This window comes from Amblyomma maculatum, chromosome 8 (genome assembly GCF_055883805.1).
Source record: "Amblyomma maculatum isolate TAMU_Amacu chromosome 8, ASM5588380v1, whole genome shotgun sequence".
Lineage (NCBI taxonomy): Eukaryota > Metazoa > Arthropoda > Arachnida > Ixodida > Ixodidae > Amblyomma > Amblyomma maculatum.
In genome coordinates, this window is record NC_139351.1 from 81,245,170 (window position 1) to 81,267,670 (window position 22,501).

Genomic DNA, 22,501 nt, shown 5'->3' on the forward strand with positions numbered 1-22,501 from the left:
AAAAAATTTTTAAATTTTTGTTGTTTCATTTGTACAAGTGCATTTCGTCATGTTTTGTCCAATTTCTTTTTTTAAATCTTCAAACTTCATATTCAAAGCTGTATGCCGAAAAAAGCAAATCTATCTAACTTTCTTTTCATGTATTATTTAAAATTTTAGACATAATAGTTTTTATAGAAAAATAAATCTACTGAAACCTACAGAAAACGGCGATTTTGCCTTCGGTAGGGAAAGAGTTAAAAATGGCATCCTTGCAAAACATAAACACTTGAGATGCAGAAATGCGTATAGCATTTGTGAAGTGCAGGTTTCTCATCTGGCTAATAAGATACACAATTAAAAACAATAAGAATTGTCGTTCATTGTGTGACGAAGTACGCTTTAGCAAGCACGGTGCCAGTCGCTTCATTGTTCTCTGTGCACAAAGGCATACTAACTATATCCTTTATATTCGGCCATGTCGATGTCGACTCACCGGTACTGCATAGATAACGCTCTACGAAAGTTTGCCGGTGGGGGCCACTTGTCAGATTTCTTCAGATTCAATTCATAGTGTACAGTTTAGTTTTTCACTAACACCTTAAACAAGAAGTGTTTTCAACTCCGGAGTCCTCCACTACGGCGTCTCTCATAGCCTTAGTCGCTTTGGGACGCTAAACCCCACAAACCAATCAACCAACATTTGTCACTATTGGGGGGGGCAATTTAAGGTCAATTGATAGAGGTAGAGTGATGTAGATATCGAGGAACCTGGACAGAGGCATCCAATCGGAGGCATGCATTGTGGTGGGCTTGCTTGATCTGGAGACTGCACTTCATTTTGTATGTGCAATATTTTCCAATGTATAATGTGCACTCCTCATTTTTTTTTATACATTTTTATTTATTTATTTATTCCTCAAAGGTCTCTGATGAGACATTACATGAGGGAGTGGGTGTTACAGGGCAAATAAGTATAACAAAAATCATGTTAATGGGCTTTCATCAAAATGTCAGTATATGAGACGCACCTTTGTTTGAGGTGCACCTCAGTTTGCCCACTTGGGGCAATCGGACTTGATATATACATATCAATTTATATATATATATATATATATATATATATATATATATATATATATACAGTCACACACATATGTACAGTCTTTGTCAAAAGTATACGGCCCAAGGATTTTTGTTCTAGCCCAGTAATGAGGCTCATAATGGAACTCTAGCATTCGAAGTCTCATAGATCACAAAACTCGCCCTCATTCTCTTCTAGCTTACATTCATATTCCAGTATTGCTGCCAGCAGCCGCGTTACAGTACTTAGAAGCGAACATCTTGGGCCATATACTTTTGACAAAGACTACATACGTTGATACCATGCTTGCGTGACCATCACAAAATGCTCAGTGCCTGTTAGAACACTCCTTATGCTGCTTAAAGGGCTAGAAAAGAAGAAGTAACACTCGTGCTTCAAAGGCTTCAAAGGCTTCATCTTCCGATGTGCTATCAAAAAGTTCGCCGATTTCTGGTGGCTGTTCTGACCGTTGCTAGGCTCAGGAGTCCTTCTCGAGCGTCGGTTGCAGTTCATGCGAGAAACGGAATACACATATGCAGTAGCCATCAGACAGGGTTACATTTCGACCGGAAAAATCAATCCGCTTGTCTTGGCTTGTCTTGGCAGTGTGAGCGGGCGAGGAACGCCGGTGTTGCCATCTTTGGCATTTCATATTAGTACTGATGATTGGTGCGTGTGAGACTGCCTAAGGTTTCGTATTCGATGAAGTTATTACCACTGCCATTTTACGGTAAGGTTCACTTAAGAATGCTGTGGAAACTGGGAAAACAAAATAGAAAGCACATAAGACACGTCGTGTAAGATGCATTTGCACAATTTTTATTAAATTAAAAAAACACTTCTATATATAGCACACCGCAAGATACGGTAAAATTGTGAAGCTTTTCATATCTTCCTTTTCTTACCAAAAGTTTGGTAGCACTTTATTGCAATCTGTGCACGACGAAAAAAAAAAAAGCACAATGTTGCAAGCATTTGGTTTGTGTGTTGGGCTATTTAAGGCTTGACAGGAGGCTTCGGGACTGCATTACTCTGTCTTGTGCACTGTCCGCTTTCATTGCTGATGTCCAGCGGCCCTGTGACCGTTCACAGGGGGAGTCTGGCAAGCGGAAGGTGACCCTGAAGCACCCGCACGTGTCACCCATCTTGAAGATGGCTGCCGATCCAGAGACCCGCAGGAAGGTCAACCACGCCTGCGAATCCAGGCAAGTGAGCATTCGTGCATAGTTTGGAATCTGGGAAGTTAGAGCAGCTCATACTATAGTGCAAGGAATGAATGGAAATGGGAGAAGGTTCTGCCAAAAAGTGACATGCTATGCTGCTCTACATCTGTGATGCCCCCCCGCCCCACCAGAAGAACGATGGGTTATTGGGTTGGCAGCACATTTTGAACAAAAGACGTTGACTGTGTGCAGGTGTATGTGATGGTCATGGTCATGGAAACTCTAAATGTAAACACAGGGTTTTATGTTTTAGTCAAAGATGGTAAAACTTGTGTATGAATGTGCTCACGTGAGGTAGAGTGTAAAGGCAGCATTTTGACGTCGAGTACATACCTACTTCGTACAATTGTGTTGGATGCCGCATTGGGGATTGTGCATTTAATTTTATAAGCACTCTGCATTATGGCAGCAGATGGGAAGGCTTTTGTGGTTCTCTTCTTTACTGTACCGAACTTATGTGGGAAAGTATTTGGAAGAGAATGCCAAGAGACTGGTACGCGCAAATGCATAGTGATGTACTTGCATAACTGCAAATTTGAAGAAGTGCTTACAGCCCAAAGCATTGTTTCAAGCCAGCACCGGCACTAATGGAGCACCTTTGTTTTTCCATGGCTCTGTATACTTGGCCTTCTTGGGAGCTTCTTTTACAGCTTGTTATAATTTGTAGCCCCTCGAGCTGTACATTAAACGCCATCTTCATTTCTTTCACCCGTTTGTTTGTTCTGTGCTTGCATGTGCTTGCAAGTGCTTGTTTCCATGTGTGCAGTTGAGTTTGTTGAGCCGAGGAGTAAAGAGGCCTGCCTGCATTCGCAAATTGCTCTTTGCATATCCTCAGGTGAGGACGAGAAGGTCATTAATTGCCCCCCCTTAACGAAAATTAGGATCTGGCCAAAATTGGCAGAGGAAGTCTAGAAAAGTGAAGGAAAGCATCCAGTTATGGAGGTTTCTCCAGCCTGGAAAGCTGCTAGGAAGTTCGCAAGACAGAAGCTTGCAAAGGCGGGGTGCATCTGTCTGCGATAAAACTGACCATACCCGAGTGCGGCTACCCTGGTCTGAGAGCATTTGTAGAATGCGCGGCAGCTTCCCAGCGATTCATCTCATGGTTAGACCTACCTTAGGTGACAAGACTGTCCAATGTCCTTTTCGTTTTTGCTTTGTTTGTGCTCTTGATTGAGCACTTCACGAAAGAACAAAGAAAACAGCAGACTTGCACATATATCTCGCATTCTTTTCACCAGGTGCATCAAGGAAAACATCCCGCTGCTTGAGAAGGCCATCTCACTCAGGCACAAGGTATGTGACCGAGTCTTGCAAACAGAGTTGCTTGGACATCCCTCAATATGCGAGTGTAGAAGAATGTTATAGTGTTATAAAGGGGTAACTACTGTAGGGTTTCCTGGATGAGGGATTAGAGTTTGTAGTCTTATTAGTGCCCATTAATGCTTCTCTCGTTGGTACATACAACAAACCAAATTTTTAAAATAGTGAGCAGAGCAATATCTGAACAGTCATGTGCAGTAAAGTAAAGCTTAAATCAGTCTATGCACCTAAGGGGAAGGCTTTATGTGACATAGTGCTAACATTGCAAACATTGCTATAAGTGAAACTTCTGCAATCGTGCTGGGTTACTAAACTAGCATCTGAAAGCAATGACCTCACTCATGAAAGGCTTGATGAAAGGCATGTGTTGTGGTATTGCATGGTAAATAACATTTTCCCGTACTTGCAACACTGGTGCTGAGCTGACTGCATAAATCATCATAGCCGAGGTCACAGAATGGATAGTATTTTCCTCTCTCTCTCTCTTTCTTTTTCTTTTTTTTTTTTTCGCTGGTGCAGCAGTTTTACTGTAGCCTAAAAATACCAGTTGAATTTTCACCGTCTCCAGCCTGCCTTTTTCAAGGACAGACTGTGATCAAGTAAGCAGAGGCTGTTTGCTTTGTGACTAGCTTGTTTGCACCGTGTGCATTTTGTTAACGAAATACGGATGGTTCATTGTGCATCTGCCGTCTCTTCACTCATCTGAACGCGCCTAATAAAAATTATTTGTTTTGAGGTCTGGGTCTTAATGTTACGTGATACAGAAGGTGAAGAAGGAAGCCAAGCGTGGTCACCTAGTAGCTGATTTTAATTTGAAATTATCAGGAGCAGGTGTTTAAAAACAAGCCTCCTTGAACATGTTGTTTTCTTTTTTTTGATGTCCCATTTTTATGATAGCCTTAGGAAATGTGAAGAAGTCAGTGCAAAATACGGACAAATGACAAAAGGGAGGACACGTAGGACGGTCATGACCGCTATTCGTCCTCTTGTGTGCCCTCCCTTATGACTTTCATCCATACTTTGTGCTGATTCTTTACATTATGCAACACAGACTAGCCCGGTAGTTTGGCTTTACATCATAGAAACTCAAGATCCAAGCTTTCCTTTCCTATTCTTACCTTTTTTCCGTCACGTGCTTCCTTCCTTCCACGTTTCCCATGTGCAGAAAGCTCAAATCCTGAACTACCCGACCCATGCCGACTACGTCACCGAGATGCTGATGGTGCGCTCGGCAGCCAATGTGCGGAGCTTCCTCACCGAGCTGGCAGAGAAGCTTCAGCCACTCTGGGTCAAGGAGAAGAAAGTGCTGCTCGAGCTTAAAGAGGAGGAGGTAGGTCTGGACAAAGGCGTGCCTCGGAATGGTTGCGGGTAAATATCCCTTCCTTTCCTCGCACAGCCACCTGAGAGGGATGTACTGATTCTTTGTTACTTCATAGCAGGCAGACTCAGATTTTGTCTGCCGGCAGTAATACTGCTTTTTCTGAGCTACTGTTGAATCATCATCTTCAGCGAGACTGTACCTACTGCAGGGAAAAAGCCTTTCCTATATGGCTCCATTTAACTCGGTCCTGTGCTAGCTGCATCCACTTGACCCCTACGAACTTCTTGACCTCATCCGCCCACCTGACTTCCTGCTGCCCCCTGCTGGGCTTTCTTTTTCTTAGAATCCAACTTGTTACTCTTTTCGACCATTGGTTATCCCCTCTTTGCATTACATGCCCATGTCTTCTTGATTTAGACTACTACAGTGTCAGTAACTTGAGTTATTTCTCTGACCCACTCGCACGGTTTTTATCTTTTAACGTTGCACCGACCATTTTCCATTACACACTTCCATGTGTTGTTCTCAACGTGTTTAGAACCCTTTTCGTTAGCCTCTATGTTTCAGCCCTATTTAGTGGTTAATGAAGATGACACACGGGCGAAAAGCAAGGCGCCCGTGTGCTGTGCGATGTCAGTGCACGTTAAAGAACCCCAGGTGGTCGAAATTTCCGGAGTCCTCCACTACGGCGTCTCTCATAGCCTGAGTTGCTTTGGGACATTAAACCCCACAAACCAACCAACCATTCTATGACGTTTAACCTTTTCGCATTCTGAAGCTGAGCCCTGCATAGAGTTACAAAAATTGATGTCATTATACTCGCGGACATGTTTTTCTGGCTATGGGGGCGGAGCTTTCGTCGTAGTGTTACTACGCCTTGTAGTTCTGGCATATCTGTCCTCAGGTACGGTTTCGGTTTGAGTTCTGCATTTATTTGAAATAATGGTTTCCGAGCTCCAACGACGCAGGAATGTCTTTCTTTACAGTACTTAAGATCTAAGTGAGCGTATATTCGCGGTTAATGAATATCGCTCGCTACGTACGTTGCAGAAACAAGTGCATTACGGAAACAGACGGGTAGACACAGCAGCAGCCGACATACGCTTCAGAAAATTCTCGACAGATGGCTCAGCCATCCCGTTTGCACGGTGTCGTGTATCGATTTTGAGATGCACTACACTAACGTTGTACTGACGTATATTATAGTACAATTGTGATGTAATAACAACATAGTCATTTCTGTAACTATATAATATTCCAGAGCACACTCTGCGTAATCTATCAGGGGACTATATTCTGCTGCTCAGTGAGCTGATGCGTTTTGGCTCTGTAGCTTTGTCTGCATAGCCAGAAAAACTTGTCCGGGAGTATAGCTTCTTTGCAAATAGGTTCACCATGCTTGCTTTGCTTTCTTTAACATTTACTCCTTATCATCGAGCCATTCGGTTATGATTCTGGTCATGCTGACCTTGGTCTTTATGTTCTAGTTTGGAGAGAGAAAAGGAAAGGAGCTGCATACTGTCCTGTGCACTGCATCCATGTCTTTGGCACCTTTCCCCCCAGTGCAAGAAGCAGGGCATCCCCTTTGACGGGGAGCTGCACGTGTGGGACGTGGCTTTCTACAAGAACCTGGTGGAAGAGCGCCACTACAGCGTAGACCAGGAGAAGCTGCGGGCCTACTTTCCCCTGGACGTGGTCATGAAAGGACTCTTCGGCATCTACGAGGTGGGTGGAACAACAGCCTCTCTTCTTAGGATTCCGTTGTGCTCTGTTACCTAATATTAAACCTGGCTCATACGAATCCATAAAATTCCATGACTTTTCCCACTGTGCACGGTCATGCAGGAAAGTTTGCAGGATGCAGATTTGCAGCTAATATACTATATTTCATTTTATTTAGGAAATATATGTTTTAGTGTTGCCTCGACAGCGGCCCAGTTGGTATCCTCCAAGAAAATGGGGCACGCGTGTCCCCTCAAACTTCGATGCTTTTCGCTGAACTTCTTTGACCCACTGCAGAGATGTTAATTTTTTTTTGTTCTACGAGCACCGCAATCTTTTGTCTACACTGTACATGAGTGCAGAATTTCAGATGTTTTGAATCCTATATGCACTCACACCGTACTTGTGAGTAGTGTCTCGTGGCTATAAATGAATCCCATCAGCTGCCAACAAGTTTTGGTGAAAGCATTTCTCTTGCTCCTGAGTGCTGGCTTTTGTTTACTGTGAATGATACAAATTCCGGAGGATGCAAACTATTCTTGCGACCCTGTGAGATTTGTATAATTGAGATTATATTTTAGCTCAAAGTGACCAACACTCTAAGCAAACAAAGGAAGACGAACAAATACTGCACATAACAATGCATAGCCAGTTGTGCTATTCTATGTTGACCTTGTCTGATTTGTGCATTCTTTTCCCATAATCGGATCAGGTGACTGGCGAGTTGAACAAGGAAGCTTTCTTTTTAACTCTGGGGTTGCCAAGGAGCCTCGTCTCCCCATTGATCAGTGTTTACCTGTGAATGGACCCTTCGGGTTTTTTTTTTTCTTCTTCTTCTTTTTTTTCCCCCCCATTTTATTTGCTTTTATAGAAATTTGCTTTTTCCTGGTTTCAGCAATAGATAAAAATTATTTGGTATTCCTTTGCAAACGAGCTATGCATGCCTGGGTGATAAAAAGGTAACTCTGATCATACCATAAGGACTTACTAACCAAGAACTGTAAAATTCCCATCCCTCAGTCATGTGCTGATGTTTAATTCCAAGATGTGGCAATGCTAAAAAGCTAGGGTCACAAGACAAATGTTTCATCGCATTTGTGCACCATTAGTGCTCTCGGCAGCTGCGCGAGCAGCCCACGAAACCCAGCTTGAAAACCTCTGTTCGAATGTAGTTTGTCGGTTACCCTTGTGGCCTCTAATTTCGGGACAAGTTTCCCTTGTTTGGCTGCTGTCAATGCGTTCATAGTTTTGTTACAGGGGGTGAAGGTGTTCTTGTGCTTTCTGTTTCTTGTTGTCGTTTTTATTTCTTACTTGTGTACACAAGTTTCTATAATAGTGTGCAGTGTTTGCCTTTCTATTTCTTTTGCTATGCACCCTTGTGTTATTTGTGTTGCCTTGACCGCATTGCCTATATCAGCTTGTTGGGCCTTCTCGAATAATTCTAAATCTGAAAAGGGAACGAAACAGATTAGTAAGAAAGAAGTTCATCAACGAATTTGCGGTGAGGGGGAGGGCAGAAGAGTTCAGAATCTCGCTACTGAATAGATATTTAACTCTAACCGAGGATGATGACATTAACCTAGAAGCAGTGAACAATAATTTCAGAAATATTACTGAGTGCGCTGTAGAAGTTGACGGTAGGATAGTTAGAGGGGATACCGATAAGCTGTCTGAGACGAAAGATTTGGTTAAGAAACGCAAAGTATGAAAGTTTCCAATCCAACAGACCAGATAGAATTGGCAGAGATATCAAAGCTGCTCAATAAGCGCAAAGTGGCCGATATAAGGAAGTATAACATGGAGAAAATTGAGCATGCTGTAAAGAACGGGGGAAGCCTTAAAGCGATGAAAAAGAAATTGGGCATAGGCAAAAATCAGATGTATGCGATAAGGGACAAGGCGGGCAACGTCATCACGAATATGGATAAGATAGTCAAAGTAGCCGAGGAGTTCTATACTGATCTCTACAGCAGCCAACGAAGTCACAACAATAATGAGATCGGTGGTAGGGAAATGCAGTCAGACGTTCTGCCAGTGACGAAGGATGAAGTTAAGAAAGCATTAGAAACTATGAAAAGGGGGAAAGCAGCTGGAGGGGATCAGGTAACTAGAGATTTGTTGAAGGACGGGGGGGATATTGTGCTGGAAATACTGGCCACCCTGTATACGCAATGTCTGGTGTTATCGACGATACCGGAACCATGGAAGAACGCAAACATTATCTTAATTCATAAGAAAGGGGACGCTAAGGGCTTGAAAAATTACAGACTCATTAGTTTACTGTCTGTTACGTATAAGGTATTTACCAAAGTAATCGCTAATAGAATCAGGGCAACGATAGACTGCAACCAAGCAAAAGATAAGCAGGTTTTCGGAAAGGATACTCTACTATCGATCATATCCATACCATCAACCAGGTGATAGAAAAATGCTCAGAATACAACCAGCCCTTATACATAGCATTCATTGATTACGAAAAAGCATTTGACTCTGTAGAAACCTCGGCGGTCATACAGGCATTGCGAAATCAGGGTTCAGACGAGTCGTACGTGAAAGTGCTGGAAGATATATATAGAGGGTGCACAGCAACCATATTTCTGCATAAAGAAAGTAACAAAATTCCTATAAAGAAAGGTGTTAGACAAGGAGACACAATCTCTCCAGTACTATTCACAGATTGCTTAGGAGAAGTATTCAGAGACTTGGAATGGGAGCAGTTATGGATAAGGATAGATGGAGAACACCTCAGTAATCTGCGATTGCTGATGACATTGCCTTGCTAAGTAACTCGGGAGATGAATTGCAAAGAATGATTGATGACCTAGACAGGAAAAGTAAAAAATTAGGCTTGAAAATCAGTATGCAGAAGACTAAAGTAATGTTCAATAGCCTAGGGAAGGAACACCAGTTTACGTTAGGTAGCGAAGCACTGGAAGTAGTAGGCGAATATATCTATTTAGGACAGGTAGTAACCGCAGATCCGGACCATGAAAGGGAAATAACAAGGAGAATAAGACTGGGATGGAGTGCATTTGGCAAGCACTCCCAGATTATGACTAGCAGCTTACCTGTATCGCTCAAGAGGAAATTATACAACAGTTGCATCTTACCCTTACTTACCTATGGGGCTGAAACATGGAAGCTGACCAAGAGGGTTCTACTTATGTTGAGGACAACGCAGAGGGCTATGGAAAGAAAAATGGTAGGGATAACGAGATAGGAAACGTGCAGAGGGGGTCAGAGAAATAACTCAAGTCACTGGCATTCTAATGGGGGGCATGGGCAGGACATGTAGCACAAGGTAAGGATAACCGATGGTCGCTTAGGGTAACAAACTAGATTCCAAGGGAAGGAAAGCATAGCAGGGGGCAGCAGAAAGTCAAGTGTGTGGATGAGGTTAAGAAGTTCGCAGGGGTCAAGTGGATGCAGCTAGCACATAGTCGGGTTAATTGGAGAAATATAGGAGAGGCCTTCGCCCTGCAGTGGGTATAGTCAGGCTGAGGATGATGATGTATCTTTTCATACAGCTGCTCCTTGGTCTGAAGTTTGAGGAGATCGAGAACCCTGCCCTCTGGCACCCTGAGGCTCGCTTGGTGAGTGAGCTCTGATATTGCCACGAATGATTCAAGTCGTTATTTGTTATTTTTTGACAGCTGCTGGAATGCGGCCTTAACATAGTGATTCTAGCGCGAGAATCGATTCTGTAATTTGTTTTTGTTCATGCTTGTTGTCGTGAGATGCCGCTTTATCATTTTCGTTGTTGCGCAAGATGCTTCGAGAGGAATCTAGAAGATTCCTGCCACTCGCGTGTGTTTCTGCAATGTTCCAGATTACGCTAGTCACTGTCTACGGCTTTATCTCGATGTCTCCTTGCCACTTTTAAATTAAGCATTGACGCGTGCGACGAGCATTCGTAGATCGACGACCGCTGAGCAGGATTGTTGCTATCGCCGCCGCCGATTGCTTAGTTCTTTTGTGGGTGCTAGTCAGCCCAATAAAGAGTAGATTCCTGTGAAGGTCAAGTTTCTTCATTTGTTGTCAACGGCATGGTCACCACCACGTGACAGTATGTACGGTTTAAAAGTGAACGGTTAACTGGCATAAAGTGGCAGATTGCTCTTCAAGCAGGACTTGGTGGTAGAAGGTGGCAGTTTCTCTCTTAAAGGATTATCGAAAATTTCATTCTTGAAGCTAGACACAAAATAAAATACTGTTATGCTGTCAGCACTGACAGTATGTTCCCTTTCAAAGTGGACCAGGTTGTGCTTGTGTTTTACAGTGTTTCTACACAACATTCAGACTCGTTTGTGAGTGGTCAAGTACATCGTCAATACAGCTGGATAATGTGCTTGCCGATCTTTATGATTTTAATGACTAGTAATGACGCGTGTGCAGTTGACTTCGTTTTGTAATGAATAGATTATATACATTGCAAATCATCAGCTGTGTGAAATGTTTGCATGGTGAAATTAGGATGTCTTGAAGGGTTGATAGCAAAAACTAAAAAAATAAAATAAGGGTCATCTCCAGCCTTTGTATTTAGAGACCATCTTGTGTACCTTCGACAAGCACCAATCCTGTACACAGTACGAGTTTGGTTCTAGAGCATTGATGGTCAGACCGGCCAAGAAATGGGGCACACAGGCAGAGCTGAGTGCCGTCAGTGACACTGCCCGCTTTCTCTCCCTTACCAACTCACAGTAGCAGTGTCACCTGAAGCACAGCAGACACTGCTGCTGTTGCTGGGTCACTGTCATCGTGGCGCGTGCCCAAAGCTAGCATGCTCTTTATAAGCCACCTAAAAGGGATGGGCCACCTCCCTCGGCCACCTCGCCACCTGGATTGGCAGCAATGAACCAAAGAAATTTCCATGTTCATCCAAGTCAATCTATGGGCGCACTGAGTCTCTTGGTAGCAGACCTTTGAACTTTCAAACTTTTAGAATCTGCAGAGTCTGAGGTGTTGGTTGTGGCACGCACTTCCATGAAGCGTGAATTATCGGAGTCTGAAAAGTTGATGGGAGATGGTACTTTGTGTGTGTGCCTGCACTGGACAGTGGGAAGGACTAACATAAGCTTTTCGTTCCCAGTTCAAGGTGAATGACAGCAAGACCAAGGAGTTGCTAGGGTACTTCATCATGGACCTGTACCCTCGCGAGGGGAAGTACAGCCACTTCTGCAACATTCCCCTCCAGGTGAGTGAAAATGAGGGGACCGTGTACATATCTAGCCCTGGATTTATTTCAGTAACACTTGCTTGAGAGAAGGAGCCAATTGCAGCTAGACACTAAGCAAAACGTTGTGTAAAGCTCCAGTACTCATTGCCTTGTCCCTGGGATGATGAACGGGGCAATTGGTAATTGCATTGCATTTAGTTTCTTTTGTCTTGTTAACTTTACGCCACCCATTGGAGGTATCGCAAGAGAGGTAGCATAACACAAAAGTGGAAAAAAAAAAATTGTGTGTAAGATTAGAGGTTACAGCTTTACACAGTGGCGCGAGGAGGCACTTTAGTTTTTTGGGTTCTTGCAAAGGATCAGGCTTTGTAGGCACCAACACGAGTAGCCTTACATGCATGAGATTAGTTCATTAATTGCCTGTTCCTAGATTGACAAATTCACAAAATTTACTGTCTTAATGTACTCACGTGACTCAGTGCACAATTGGGGTCTTGAGTGCTTCCTGTGGCTGCCAATTTAAGTTGCTTTGTGACTGTCCTGTGCATTTCATTGTTTTATTCCATGCCTCAGCACTGGTGCATAAATCTGGAGCATTCAGTATAGACATCCACACACCTTTCTAGAGCACATAAGCATCGGGCTTCGTTGTGCAGTAATGACATTTATAAAAGCTCCTGGCTGTACCCGGTAAAGGGCACTTTGAGATGCGAGAGTCATATTTTGCTCCAGATAAATGCGCCTACATGTGAGGGCATCGTTTTGAGCCCAGACCACGTGTAAATGATGCCGGCATAACCCATGATGTGCCGTCTGCATGCTGCAGGCGAGTGTGTGTATCGGCTGCACTGACACCCATGCCCTGGCCTTTCTCTGCAGCCCGGCTGTCGCAAGCGGGACGGCTCGATGCAGGTGGGCGCCGTTGCCGTCGTCTGCAACTTTCCCAAGCCCACGGCAGACAAGCCCTCACTCCTCATGCACACCGATGTGAGTTGCTATCGCACAAGGCAAAACGGAACGTCTTTCTTTGCACAATCGGACGAGCGTTTAGAGGAAGTAGCATGAACTGGGTGTAGCTGGAAGGGTTACGTTGGTTTAATGTGCATTGTATCTACTGTGGTAAGAAGAAGTAATCTAAAAAGTGCTAGATGACAGGACAAAGACAGAAGGGACGAACACGACGAGGTGGTTCTCATTCCCAGTAAGTCTAGTGCCTTTTGAATGGTCTGAAGCTAGCCAGCTGTGTTAGAGTTTTTCATATTTGATGGGCTTGGGCAGGGCGGAAAGACAGAAGTTTTGGACATTAAGGGGTTTTTTTTGTGGTGTTGGCAGAAAGACAGAAGTTTTGGATTGGATATTATGAAGGTTTTCTGTGTGGTGTCGGCACGTCCAAGGGTTATGAACATGTGAATCTTGGAGTGAATGGGCGAACAGTAAGCCCATCTCAACGCTGAATAATGTCGCTTAGTTCATACCAGAGTAGGAATATCGTGCTTTACATTCGTACCTTGACGTTTGTGAAGACATGAAAGAAGAAAAAAAATTCATGACGAACATCCGCGTTTCCCACGCTCTCCTTCCTTTTCATTATGACCAGGTGGAGACATTCTTCCATGAGTTTGGCCATACCATGCACCACATCTGCAGCCGTACAGACTTGGCCATGTTTGCGTGAGTATCCCAATTTTGTTCGTTTCTTTTTTTCGGTGGGCATGGCTGGAGTTGGGGAGTACACTAATCTCAGAAGCTTTCAACCTCTGCAGACCTTTTGACAGTCTTGAAGACATTTGTAATCTTCTTGGCTGATGTTCAATGAAGCTCTTGACTTCTTGTTACTGGAGATAACAGCCCAGTGGAATGTTGTCTATGCCTGTTTGGGTCTTTGAAATGAATGATATTTGTCCTTGAGGTTGTACTCTTCAAAACTATGATTGCTGTAAATACAGCGTTATTGCAATGTGCCAACACAGTGCATTAGGGAACCGGCAGGGTCAGCTTAGGCAATATTTTTTTGTCCCTTACTGAGCACTGTCGGCTAAACGGAGTAGAATACTCACCGGCAGATAGGACATTAAATAAGAGCGAAGAAAGCATCTGGAGGCGCTTACAAGTGAGTACTTTTCCGAATACAGCTGCTACTCTTAGCCAGTGGTACCTAGATCTCAGATAGATGCAGACGGTGTCAGGATTAGGTGGATCTGGTTACTGGTACATATGATGTGGACATGTCCAGAAATCAAAAATATAAATCACGATACAAAAACAACAGTTTTGGAACACATTATTCTTGAGCTCATACCCTGAAACTCTACTAGGCCTAGTCTGACTGGCCTGCTCCGTCAAGCAGACAGTTGGGAGACCATACCGGTTACGAAGACTCCGTGCTCATTTCGTCCAGCGGGTGGTGCAGCTGGTGTAAATGGCATGGGTCCACACCTGGCGGGAAAGATGTGTGTCTGGCAAACGTGCGAGCCGCTGCTCAAATAGGAATTTAGCCACAGCCTCCCATGCCGCAAAGCCAGACCATCCCATTTCTCCCTTGGTGTCTCTCAAGGAATTCCCTTGTTTCAGCGGACACACGCAATACACTGTGTTAACCGCGTTGCCGCAGCTCAACCCCGCGACGGCCACAGTCTTCCAAATCCCCGGGGCTGGCGATACCGATGCTGATATGGATTGTGGAAGTTCGTTGCCGAGGGAAAATAAGATGATTATGACCTGCGACTTTGGGCGCCATTCGTGGGCGGAATCTGGAAGCTCCTGTGCACGTGGATTTTGAAGGCTATTTCCGCGTGGGTCGTGGAAAGTTTGGCTGCGGCCCTTACATGGATTTTTTTTATATATATTTGCTTCGGGAAATAGCGGGTGCGGCCCATACATAGGTGCGGCCCTTACACGCTTTTATACAGTATTGTTGTGATGCTCTGCGTCCACTCTTCCAGTCTGCCATTGTAATTTTTATGACTATGACGACGGTGAGCGTCATCATTGTGGCCAACATAAACAAGAGAATTTACGATTTTCTGAAGCCTTTCCATTTTGCATGTTTTGGGAGCAACACATGCAAGACTGTTTCTTTGTTCAGTCTATGTCAGTGAACTCTGCAACCATTTAATATGAATTAAACATTGACAGCAAAGTGTCATCGTCAGTCCTGTTACGAGCACTGCGTCACGAAGCATTCTATCACTGGTCATCTCTTATCAGTCTTACCCTGTTCCGTCGCGGCCACTCCATCCATGCAAATTTTGAAGCCTCATCTACCCATTCGCTTCTATGTCATCCTAGCCTGGTGCGGGTGCCTAGAAATTTCCTCATCCCAACTCTGACTTCAGTGGTACAGCCAGTGAGGCCTGTAATCCACTTTGAAGTCACTCTTCTTGGCCACAAGATGCCGCCGCTTCAGCCTGACGGTTGGAATCCGCCTGTTTCAGGGGCCTCGAGGTGGAACGGGACTTCGTCGAGTGTCCGTCCCAGATGCTGGAGAACTGGTGCTGGGACCTGGAGGGGCTGCGCCGCATGTCCCAGCACCACGCGACAGGGGAGCCCCTGCCCCAGGAGCTGGCCGATCTGCTCATTGCCTCACGGCTCGCCAACGTGGCCAACTTCAACCTGCGCCAGATCACGCTCGCCATGTTCGACCTGGAGCTGCACATCAAGCCCCAGGTACGCACCAGATGGCAGTGTGTGTCGGCGAAGTGGCTCCTCAGCAGCTGGCCCTGAACGGGCTGCTTGATTGACGCCTGGCTGCGTTGGCTGGGGAACCTCGCAACTAGCCCATCATGTTTTACAGTGAAAGCTGTTTTGAAGGAATGATGTAGCCATGTAGGCGGGCATTCTAACCCTGAATATACAGCGTCAGCTTCAACCAAAAGACCTTTATTAGCTAATGAATTGGAGTAATTTTAATGAATTGCCCTATTATGTTCAATAAATTGAAATTGTACAAAATATAAATCACCTACCAGTTGCAGAAGTCCATAGTTTGGAAAAGCGTCAGAACGAACACACTCAAGTTAATAGGCTACATGATTACATAGACACCAATAGGGCATGGATGGACAAGGTCAGTGTTTCTTAAATGGGTGTCCACGAAGTGGTTTTCGCGCTCCTTGAAACCCACACCCACACAAAAAAAAAAGGAACGGTCGCGTGACAGCTTTTGGTCTGACTAGATAGTTTTGCAGGGTTTAAAATTTTGCACGGAGGCTCAAAGCCGACCATAGTTTCTCAAAGGGAAAGAAACGAGGGAGTACTGAATTGGAGAACACGTGCGAGGGACAGGGAGAGAGGGCATCTACGCATTTGTTGATGCTGGCAGCAGTGGAAACTCTCTGATAGCACTGCTGGACGGGGCTGCAATGCAGAGCATCTTGGGTGTCTGATAAGCGAGCGTCGCGGTGTTCAGAGGAATCGTATCCCTTTAGCAGTATGCACACCGGCACCAACGTGTTGCCCCTTCCCCATGTCTTCTGCAGGCCGTGGCACGCTGGCTTGTCAAGCGTGCATTATTTAGGGACTAGTTCAGCCTCGACTCAATCCCAATTACTTCCACTACGCCATCCATCATAGCGTATGCATGCGAAAGAAGTGTGCTAGCCGCTTCCTTAAAGCGTTTGGACAAGAGGCCTCTGTCGGAGGAACTGCTGCTGGGCGCTTGGCAGGACAAGAGGAAGGGTGTCCAGGCAGTGCGTGCTATTTGCCGTTTTTTGTGCGGCAGCGGACTTAATTCGCACTTGTAAAGCCAGCTACTGTGCCTGTATATGTATTTCATATGCCTTCTCCCACATCGTCACCCATCATGATCTTCTTCTCTCCTTCCCCTTCCCCAGTGCAGAGTAGCAGGCCAGATTTGAATTATTCCGGCCAACCTCTCTGCCTTTTCCTTTCAATAAATCTATCCATATCTATCCATCATAGCCCGAGCTTTTCTGTGACATTAAACCAAAAAACCCAATAAACCAAACCTATCTAGAAATTCTAGATGATCGTTTCCAAATAGCGACGAGCATTCACTGTGTGACCAGCATGAGCATGTTAGATTCATATTCTATTTGGCATGCCCCTGGCATATGATTGCTGGGCAATAAGTTTGGCATCGCAATGGATTGCTAAGCATCAGGCAAGGGTGCAGTATAGGGTGCATTTTTAAAGCTGACACCCTTGGGTTAGAGTAAGGTTTTCTTTGTTGCCTTTTTGTATGGCTTGCTTACTGTCTTTTTATTGTGTCGTCATTGTCCTGCAGGCAGAAACGGCTGGGCTGTTCCGCAAAATCCAGGAGCAGTTTCTGGGCTACAAGCCCCAGGATGGGACCAACTTTGCTGCCAACTTTGGCCACCTGATGGGTGGATATGATGCACAGTACTATGGCTATTTGGTGCGTCTACAGCAGGTTGTTTCATTCATTCCTGCCCAGTGCTCCCGTCTGAGATAGGAATCACCAAAGGGATCGACCCGCCGCCATTCTACATTCCTGGTTTTTCAGTCCTTGCACAACATCCAGACATGCAGTGGACGGGAATGCGAGTGGGCAGGGAATCAGAAGCAGTGTACCGGTTTATTCTGCGCTATGTCACACCCAGTCTTTGCTCTCAGTCATCTCAGACAAAAAGAAAAGAAAACTTTATAGCTAAACATTATTACAGCTAGTTTCTGGCTGGAAAAGTTTCCATGTAATAGCTGCCATCTGAATTTCGCAGATAGTATTGAATCCTAATCTAGCTAAAAGAGTTTGTAAGAATTACTTTTTATATATCCCCATGAAACACTGAAAAAGTACAGTACCATGGTGCTTCTAATTTTTTTATATTGGTTTTTATGCTCTTACAAAAGTCATATTACTCTTTTCTTACATTTTGCATAGTTGAAAAAATCCACAAGGAATGTAAGCTATGTCGGATGAAAAACTTATAAAAAAAAAGCAGGTTTTTGCGGCATATTCAAGCTAGTAAGGCTAGTTGTTGGTATCAGTGAGTTGGTAAAGAAAAAGCTACTTTGAAGCTAACACCAGGCTATACTGGCCTACATTTGGTGACAGCTTTCCTTGGCAATAAAAAGGAAAAGGAACCTCCGCCTGTAGTTTGGCTGCCGGACAACTGTCTCACACGCTGCCCACTGTATAGTTTTTTGCTCAAGGGTGAGTGGATAGAAGATAGGAACATCTTCTATGAAACAGAGCGATATTTATTTAATGACTTTATAGACAGGCCCACCAATGTGCAATTTTATTTAAATCGATTCTTAATCCTATGTTCCTAATCTTGTATCACCGTTCTGCTTTTGAGCCGTCATTGGAGCCGTCACAGAGCCATCATTGCTTTTTGCTCATCACTGGAGCAGCTGGCGCCATATTTTGAAACTTCTTGGCACTTAACGAGCGTAAACTACTTGCTAATAAAAAGTAACGACTTCTTTCAGTGGCCCTGTAACATTGAAAGTTGGCAGTTGTGTTTGACATGCATCCTAAATAATGAATGCTTACGGTATACTGTGGTTCAAAAACAACTAGTAAGAGCAGCCGAGCAGCGATTTCAGATTCAGCAGTGGCCAATGTATAACTATTTCATATCTAGTGACTACTGCCTATCAGATGGCTCTTTAATGTTTATTATTTAAGTTACTAAAGTAGAATTCAGAGATAGAAGCTAAATCATCAAGGTACTTTACGAAAGCAGAAATCCACTTGGTCATTGACATTACATGGTAAGGCGGAAAATATTGTGTTAAATATTTATCCAAATTAGGGCTTGTAGCACTGAGCAGGTGCAGCCTGCCACGGTGGTGCCGTGGTTAAGATGACCGACTACTGTGCGCGAGGGGGCAGGATCGAATTCCGACCGCCGGCGGCTGGGTTTCGATGGAGCAAAATGAAGAGGCGTCCGTGTGGTGCGCGATGCCAGTGCGCGTTAAAGATCCCAGGGTGGTCGAAATTTTCGGAGCCCTCCATTGCGGCGTTTCTCATAGCCTGAGTCGCCTTGGGACGTTGAAGCCCCATAATCTAAACTAAACTGAGCAAGTGCAGACTTCCAAGTACAAGAAGCAATTATAATGTGTTCTGTCACTTCCCTGCATACAACTTTTTGCCTCGAAACATTCAAAGTAAAAGGGTCAAATTGGAGCCCATAGATTTTAAAGTTTTAAGTGTGGTTCTTGTCTCTCCTCCGCCTGTGCTCTAATTGCTGAACCATTTTGGCGACAGTGGAGCCAGGTGTTCAGCACGGACCTTTTCGAGACGCGCTTCAAGAAGGAGGGCATCCTCAATCCCAAGACAGGTATGGACTACCGGAGGCAGATCCTCGAGCCAGGCTCAACAAAGGTGAGAAAATGGCTTGCGCATATTTGTAGTGTGGGTGAGGACGTGAGGTGGAGAATCACACCTATACAAAGTGCTAATTTGATTTTTAATGCAATAGCACTAAAATCTGCACCAAAGAAAAAACTTGGCAGGGTCTGGCATAGTCGTCCGTCATAAAATTAGTTAATTAATCAAAACAGACTGGATGCGATCTCATGAGATGATGTGATAGGTTAGAGTTGGCAGGTGTGTTGGTCACGTAACTTGGCCTAGTAACAGTGGCAGGCTTGGCATCAGTTTTGGCATTGCACTTTTGATGTGCAGACATCTCTAGACAGCTCCGCGTATTAGGTTGGAATGAAGCCACAATCAACGCCTAACTCGTCTGCTGCGGTGGGAAATCTCCACAAGCATTTCTGAGTCTGCAACCACCGAAGTGTAGCGCTAAATATAGAGTAATGTAATTTACTCGAACCTAAGCCAACTGTAATATTAAGCCGACCTCATGTAAAAATTACAAAGCCGAATAAAAATAAAGAAGCCTCGAATACAGTAAAAGCTACCCAAGTTCATAGTCTTTTTCATGTTTCATGCCTTTCCGTTATCATTTACCGTTGGTAAGCAATTGGTTTTTCTTCAGTCACCAGAAAGCTTCCAACGCTCTGACGCTTGTTGCCACAGGCTAAAGCCAGACCACTTCATAAATCTTTGGAGCCACCCTCTGCTTGCCTTGAACTCTGTGCAGGGGGCACCTAATGCTTTCACGGCATCTCTGGCCTTCGTTTGAATCTACTCTGTGATAACAGGAATTGCTCCGGCCCTCTGTGTTTCTAATGAACTGGGAAACTTCAGCATGATGCCTCTGTGGGGTCTGAAAACTCTGAGCTGCAACACAGTTGTGGTTTACAGCTGCTGGTCTTGTTGTTTTCTCCTGCAGCAAGTTATTTGCTTTGTCCATGCTGTGCTATCGCTATGCCTAAAGATTTGACGACGAGCTTTCTCTAGTAAAAAGCACCGGTGTAATGGCGCCACTTAGTTGGTGCCATCAGTTCGTGAAGCCAAGCACTCTGAAGACGTGCTGGGCATCCAATTAAACTGCACTGAGAGATGGAGTAGCCGCAAACGAACTGGCAAAGCATGCATGAAGGAAGCACTCTGTGTGCTCTAGCTCTGATGTCGATGGTGATGGCTGAGCCAAATCCTCGAATCTAAACCGACAACAACTTTCGTATTCGGAATTTCGATAAAAGCATGCGCACACATGCTCAGCGTATGTGGCAAGCAGCAGTGACGGAGGAGGTGAAGCAGGCCGAGCCATTCTCTGCACGTTATGTAAATTCCCCCTAAATATTTATAACGTCAGTCTGGAGCAGAGAAGGGAACTAACATTTCTCACTGCGTTTGATACTTCTTTTTGTTTTTCACGCTACTCCACCTAAGAAATTGTCGCTACTGTTGGGCTTACTGGTGTGATGCATTTTCATGTACATTTGTAAATGTGTGTTTCTCAGTGTTGCAGACAAGGCCTGGCTTCACTGCAGTGAGAGGAAACCCGCTTCTGCCTAAACTTTCTGCCGATTTCTTATGAAATATGTGTTAAAGGTTGTTAAAGGGCTTGCGATGATATTCACTGCATGAGGCTCTGCTACCCATCCTTGCACTGTCTCGTTCGTCTCTCAAGTTTCAGTGTTGGCTTTTGCAGGCATTGTCATGCTGTCATGGCTTTGCAAATGGTATCTTTTGATCGTAGATTGGGGTGGGATTCGTAGTGAGGCATGTGTAGGCAAGTTTTGACGAGTTGCGAATGAGCAGATTCAACAGTCGTTGCATACATCATGTGCATGATTGTACGGGAGGAAGGTTTAGCTCGAAACAGACAAACACAAGGCAGGTAGACAGGACAGAGCGTTCACGCATAGAGCAGCGCCCAACCAACTAGCACAGCAACAAGTTTTACTTCAGTATCTTTCCTATGCTGTAGGCCTGTTTCTATAGGTGAGCGCGTTGTTCTGTCTGCCTGCCTTGTTTTCAACAGGGGCTTCACAGTGTACCGTATTTTCTGGTTTATAAGACGTACCGTTGTATAAGATGCACTACCGAAAATTTTGTAAAAAAACCGCTTCTTATACAACCGGAAAGTACAGTAGTAGTCTAGGTATGCAGAGCTGTAGTTCGCGAGAATACAAGGGACTCGCTTAGTCGATCATTGCAAGAGACTGGAATGGATGCCTTCGTTTTTTGAGACAAGGTTCCTCAAAAATCCAGAAAATGGGACGCAAAATTTGACCTTGTTGAGAAGGCTAAAGGTATTTCTGCCTGAGGTGAACGTAGTGGTGGGAAGTATTGCAGCGAAATTTGCACTTGTTTATTTTGTGCATGTGTTCATTTCTTGTTCCGTACTTGTATTATTTTTTTAGTTGTTGCTGCGCTGAAAGAGGTTCAAATCGAGGTGAATAACATTTGAGCCAGCTCAGTGAGTGAGCATTTCTGTGGAATCATTGGCAGCATATGTATAAAAAAAAAGAGCTTTATGAACCTCGAAGTGATGAGATGTGGTCATGGTAGCGCTCAGATACGATGCGTTTCCTTCATTCTTGTCACGTGCAGGAATTGCTTTTGAAACTGATGGAAACAATGTTTGGTGTTCATCCAGGATGCCGAGGTGCTCCTGAGGGACTTCTTGGGCCGGGATCCGACTATGGACGCCTTCCTCCGAAGCAAGGGCCTGGCACCTTCGAGTTGATGGGACTACAAACAGTTGCCTGTGGACTCTTTAGAACAATCGCGTCTTTTCTTAAATTTTTATTTTTCACTCAAGGACAGTGGGGCGAATGACCTTTAACCTTATCTATGGCTCCTTGCTACGCCTCGCCACTTGAAGACAGAAGAGTGCTGAAGCTTTTATACTTTTTACGTGCCATGCTGTGTCCGATGGTTTCCATCAGACGCAAGTGCCTAAGCAAGGACTGTATGTGGAGACTTTTCTTATACGTGCATTATGTTTAATTAAAGGGCCGTATGGTTTTGTTGGGTTTCATTTGCGATTCTGTGCATTTTGTGATGTATGTAAATGACATTGATGCAAAATGCGTGTAGAAGGAATGGTGAGACCTGGTGAAAAAGTTTACAAGGGTGTACGTCTCCTTACGTATGGTTACGTGTGGTTACGTGTGGAACTGCGAAAGCATTGTGAGTTCCTGGCCTAGTTCCAATGTGAGCTTGTTCAGTGTTTTGTTGCTTTTCCAACATCTACAACATTATTTTCATTTTTAATGCTTTCGCATTATAGTGTGTATAGTGTGCAGGCTATGATATGGACGAACCAAGGCTAGTTCGAGGCTCAAGGCTCATTTGCGACCTACTGGCGAGAGTTGCACGAGAC

At 44.5% G+C, this 22,501-nt stretch overlaps 1 protein-coding gene across 1 annotated transcript in view; it reads left to right on the plus strand.

Moving 5' to 3' along the window:
- Positions 1-22,159, plus strand: part of LOC146181608 (thimet oligopeptidase-like) — a 31,625-nt gene extending 9,466 nt beyond the window's left edge. Inside the window, exons 5-16 of the mRNA XM_084576615.1 lie at positions 2,156-2,268; positions 3,525-3,579; positions 4,772-4,936; positions 6,491-6,652; positions 10,177-10,242; positions 11,739-11,843; positions 12,705-12,812; positions 13,423-13,496; positions 15,260-15,491; positions 17,071-17,202; positions 19,024-19,140; positions 21,773-22,159. Of these exons, the coding sequence (XP_084432741.1) occupies positions 2,156-2,268; positions 3,525-3,579; positions 4,772-4,936; positions 6,491-6,652; positions 10,177-10,242; positions 11,739-11,843; positions 12,705-12,812; positions 13,423-13,496; positions 15,260-15,491; positions 17,071-17,202; positions 19,024-19,140; positions 21,773-21,862 (1,419 nt within the window). The 3' untranslated portion in view covers positions 21,863-22,159. The remainder of the gene's footprint in view (positions 1-2,155; positions 2,269-3,524; positions 3,580-4,771; positions 4,937-6,490; positions 6,653-10,176; positions 10,243-11,738; positions 11,844-12,704; positions 12,813-13,422; positions 13,497-15,259; positions 15,492-17,070; positions 17,203-19,023; positions 19,141-21,772) is intronic.
- Positions 22,160-22,501: the final 342 nt, after the last annotated feature.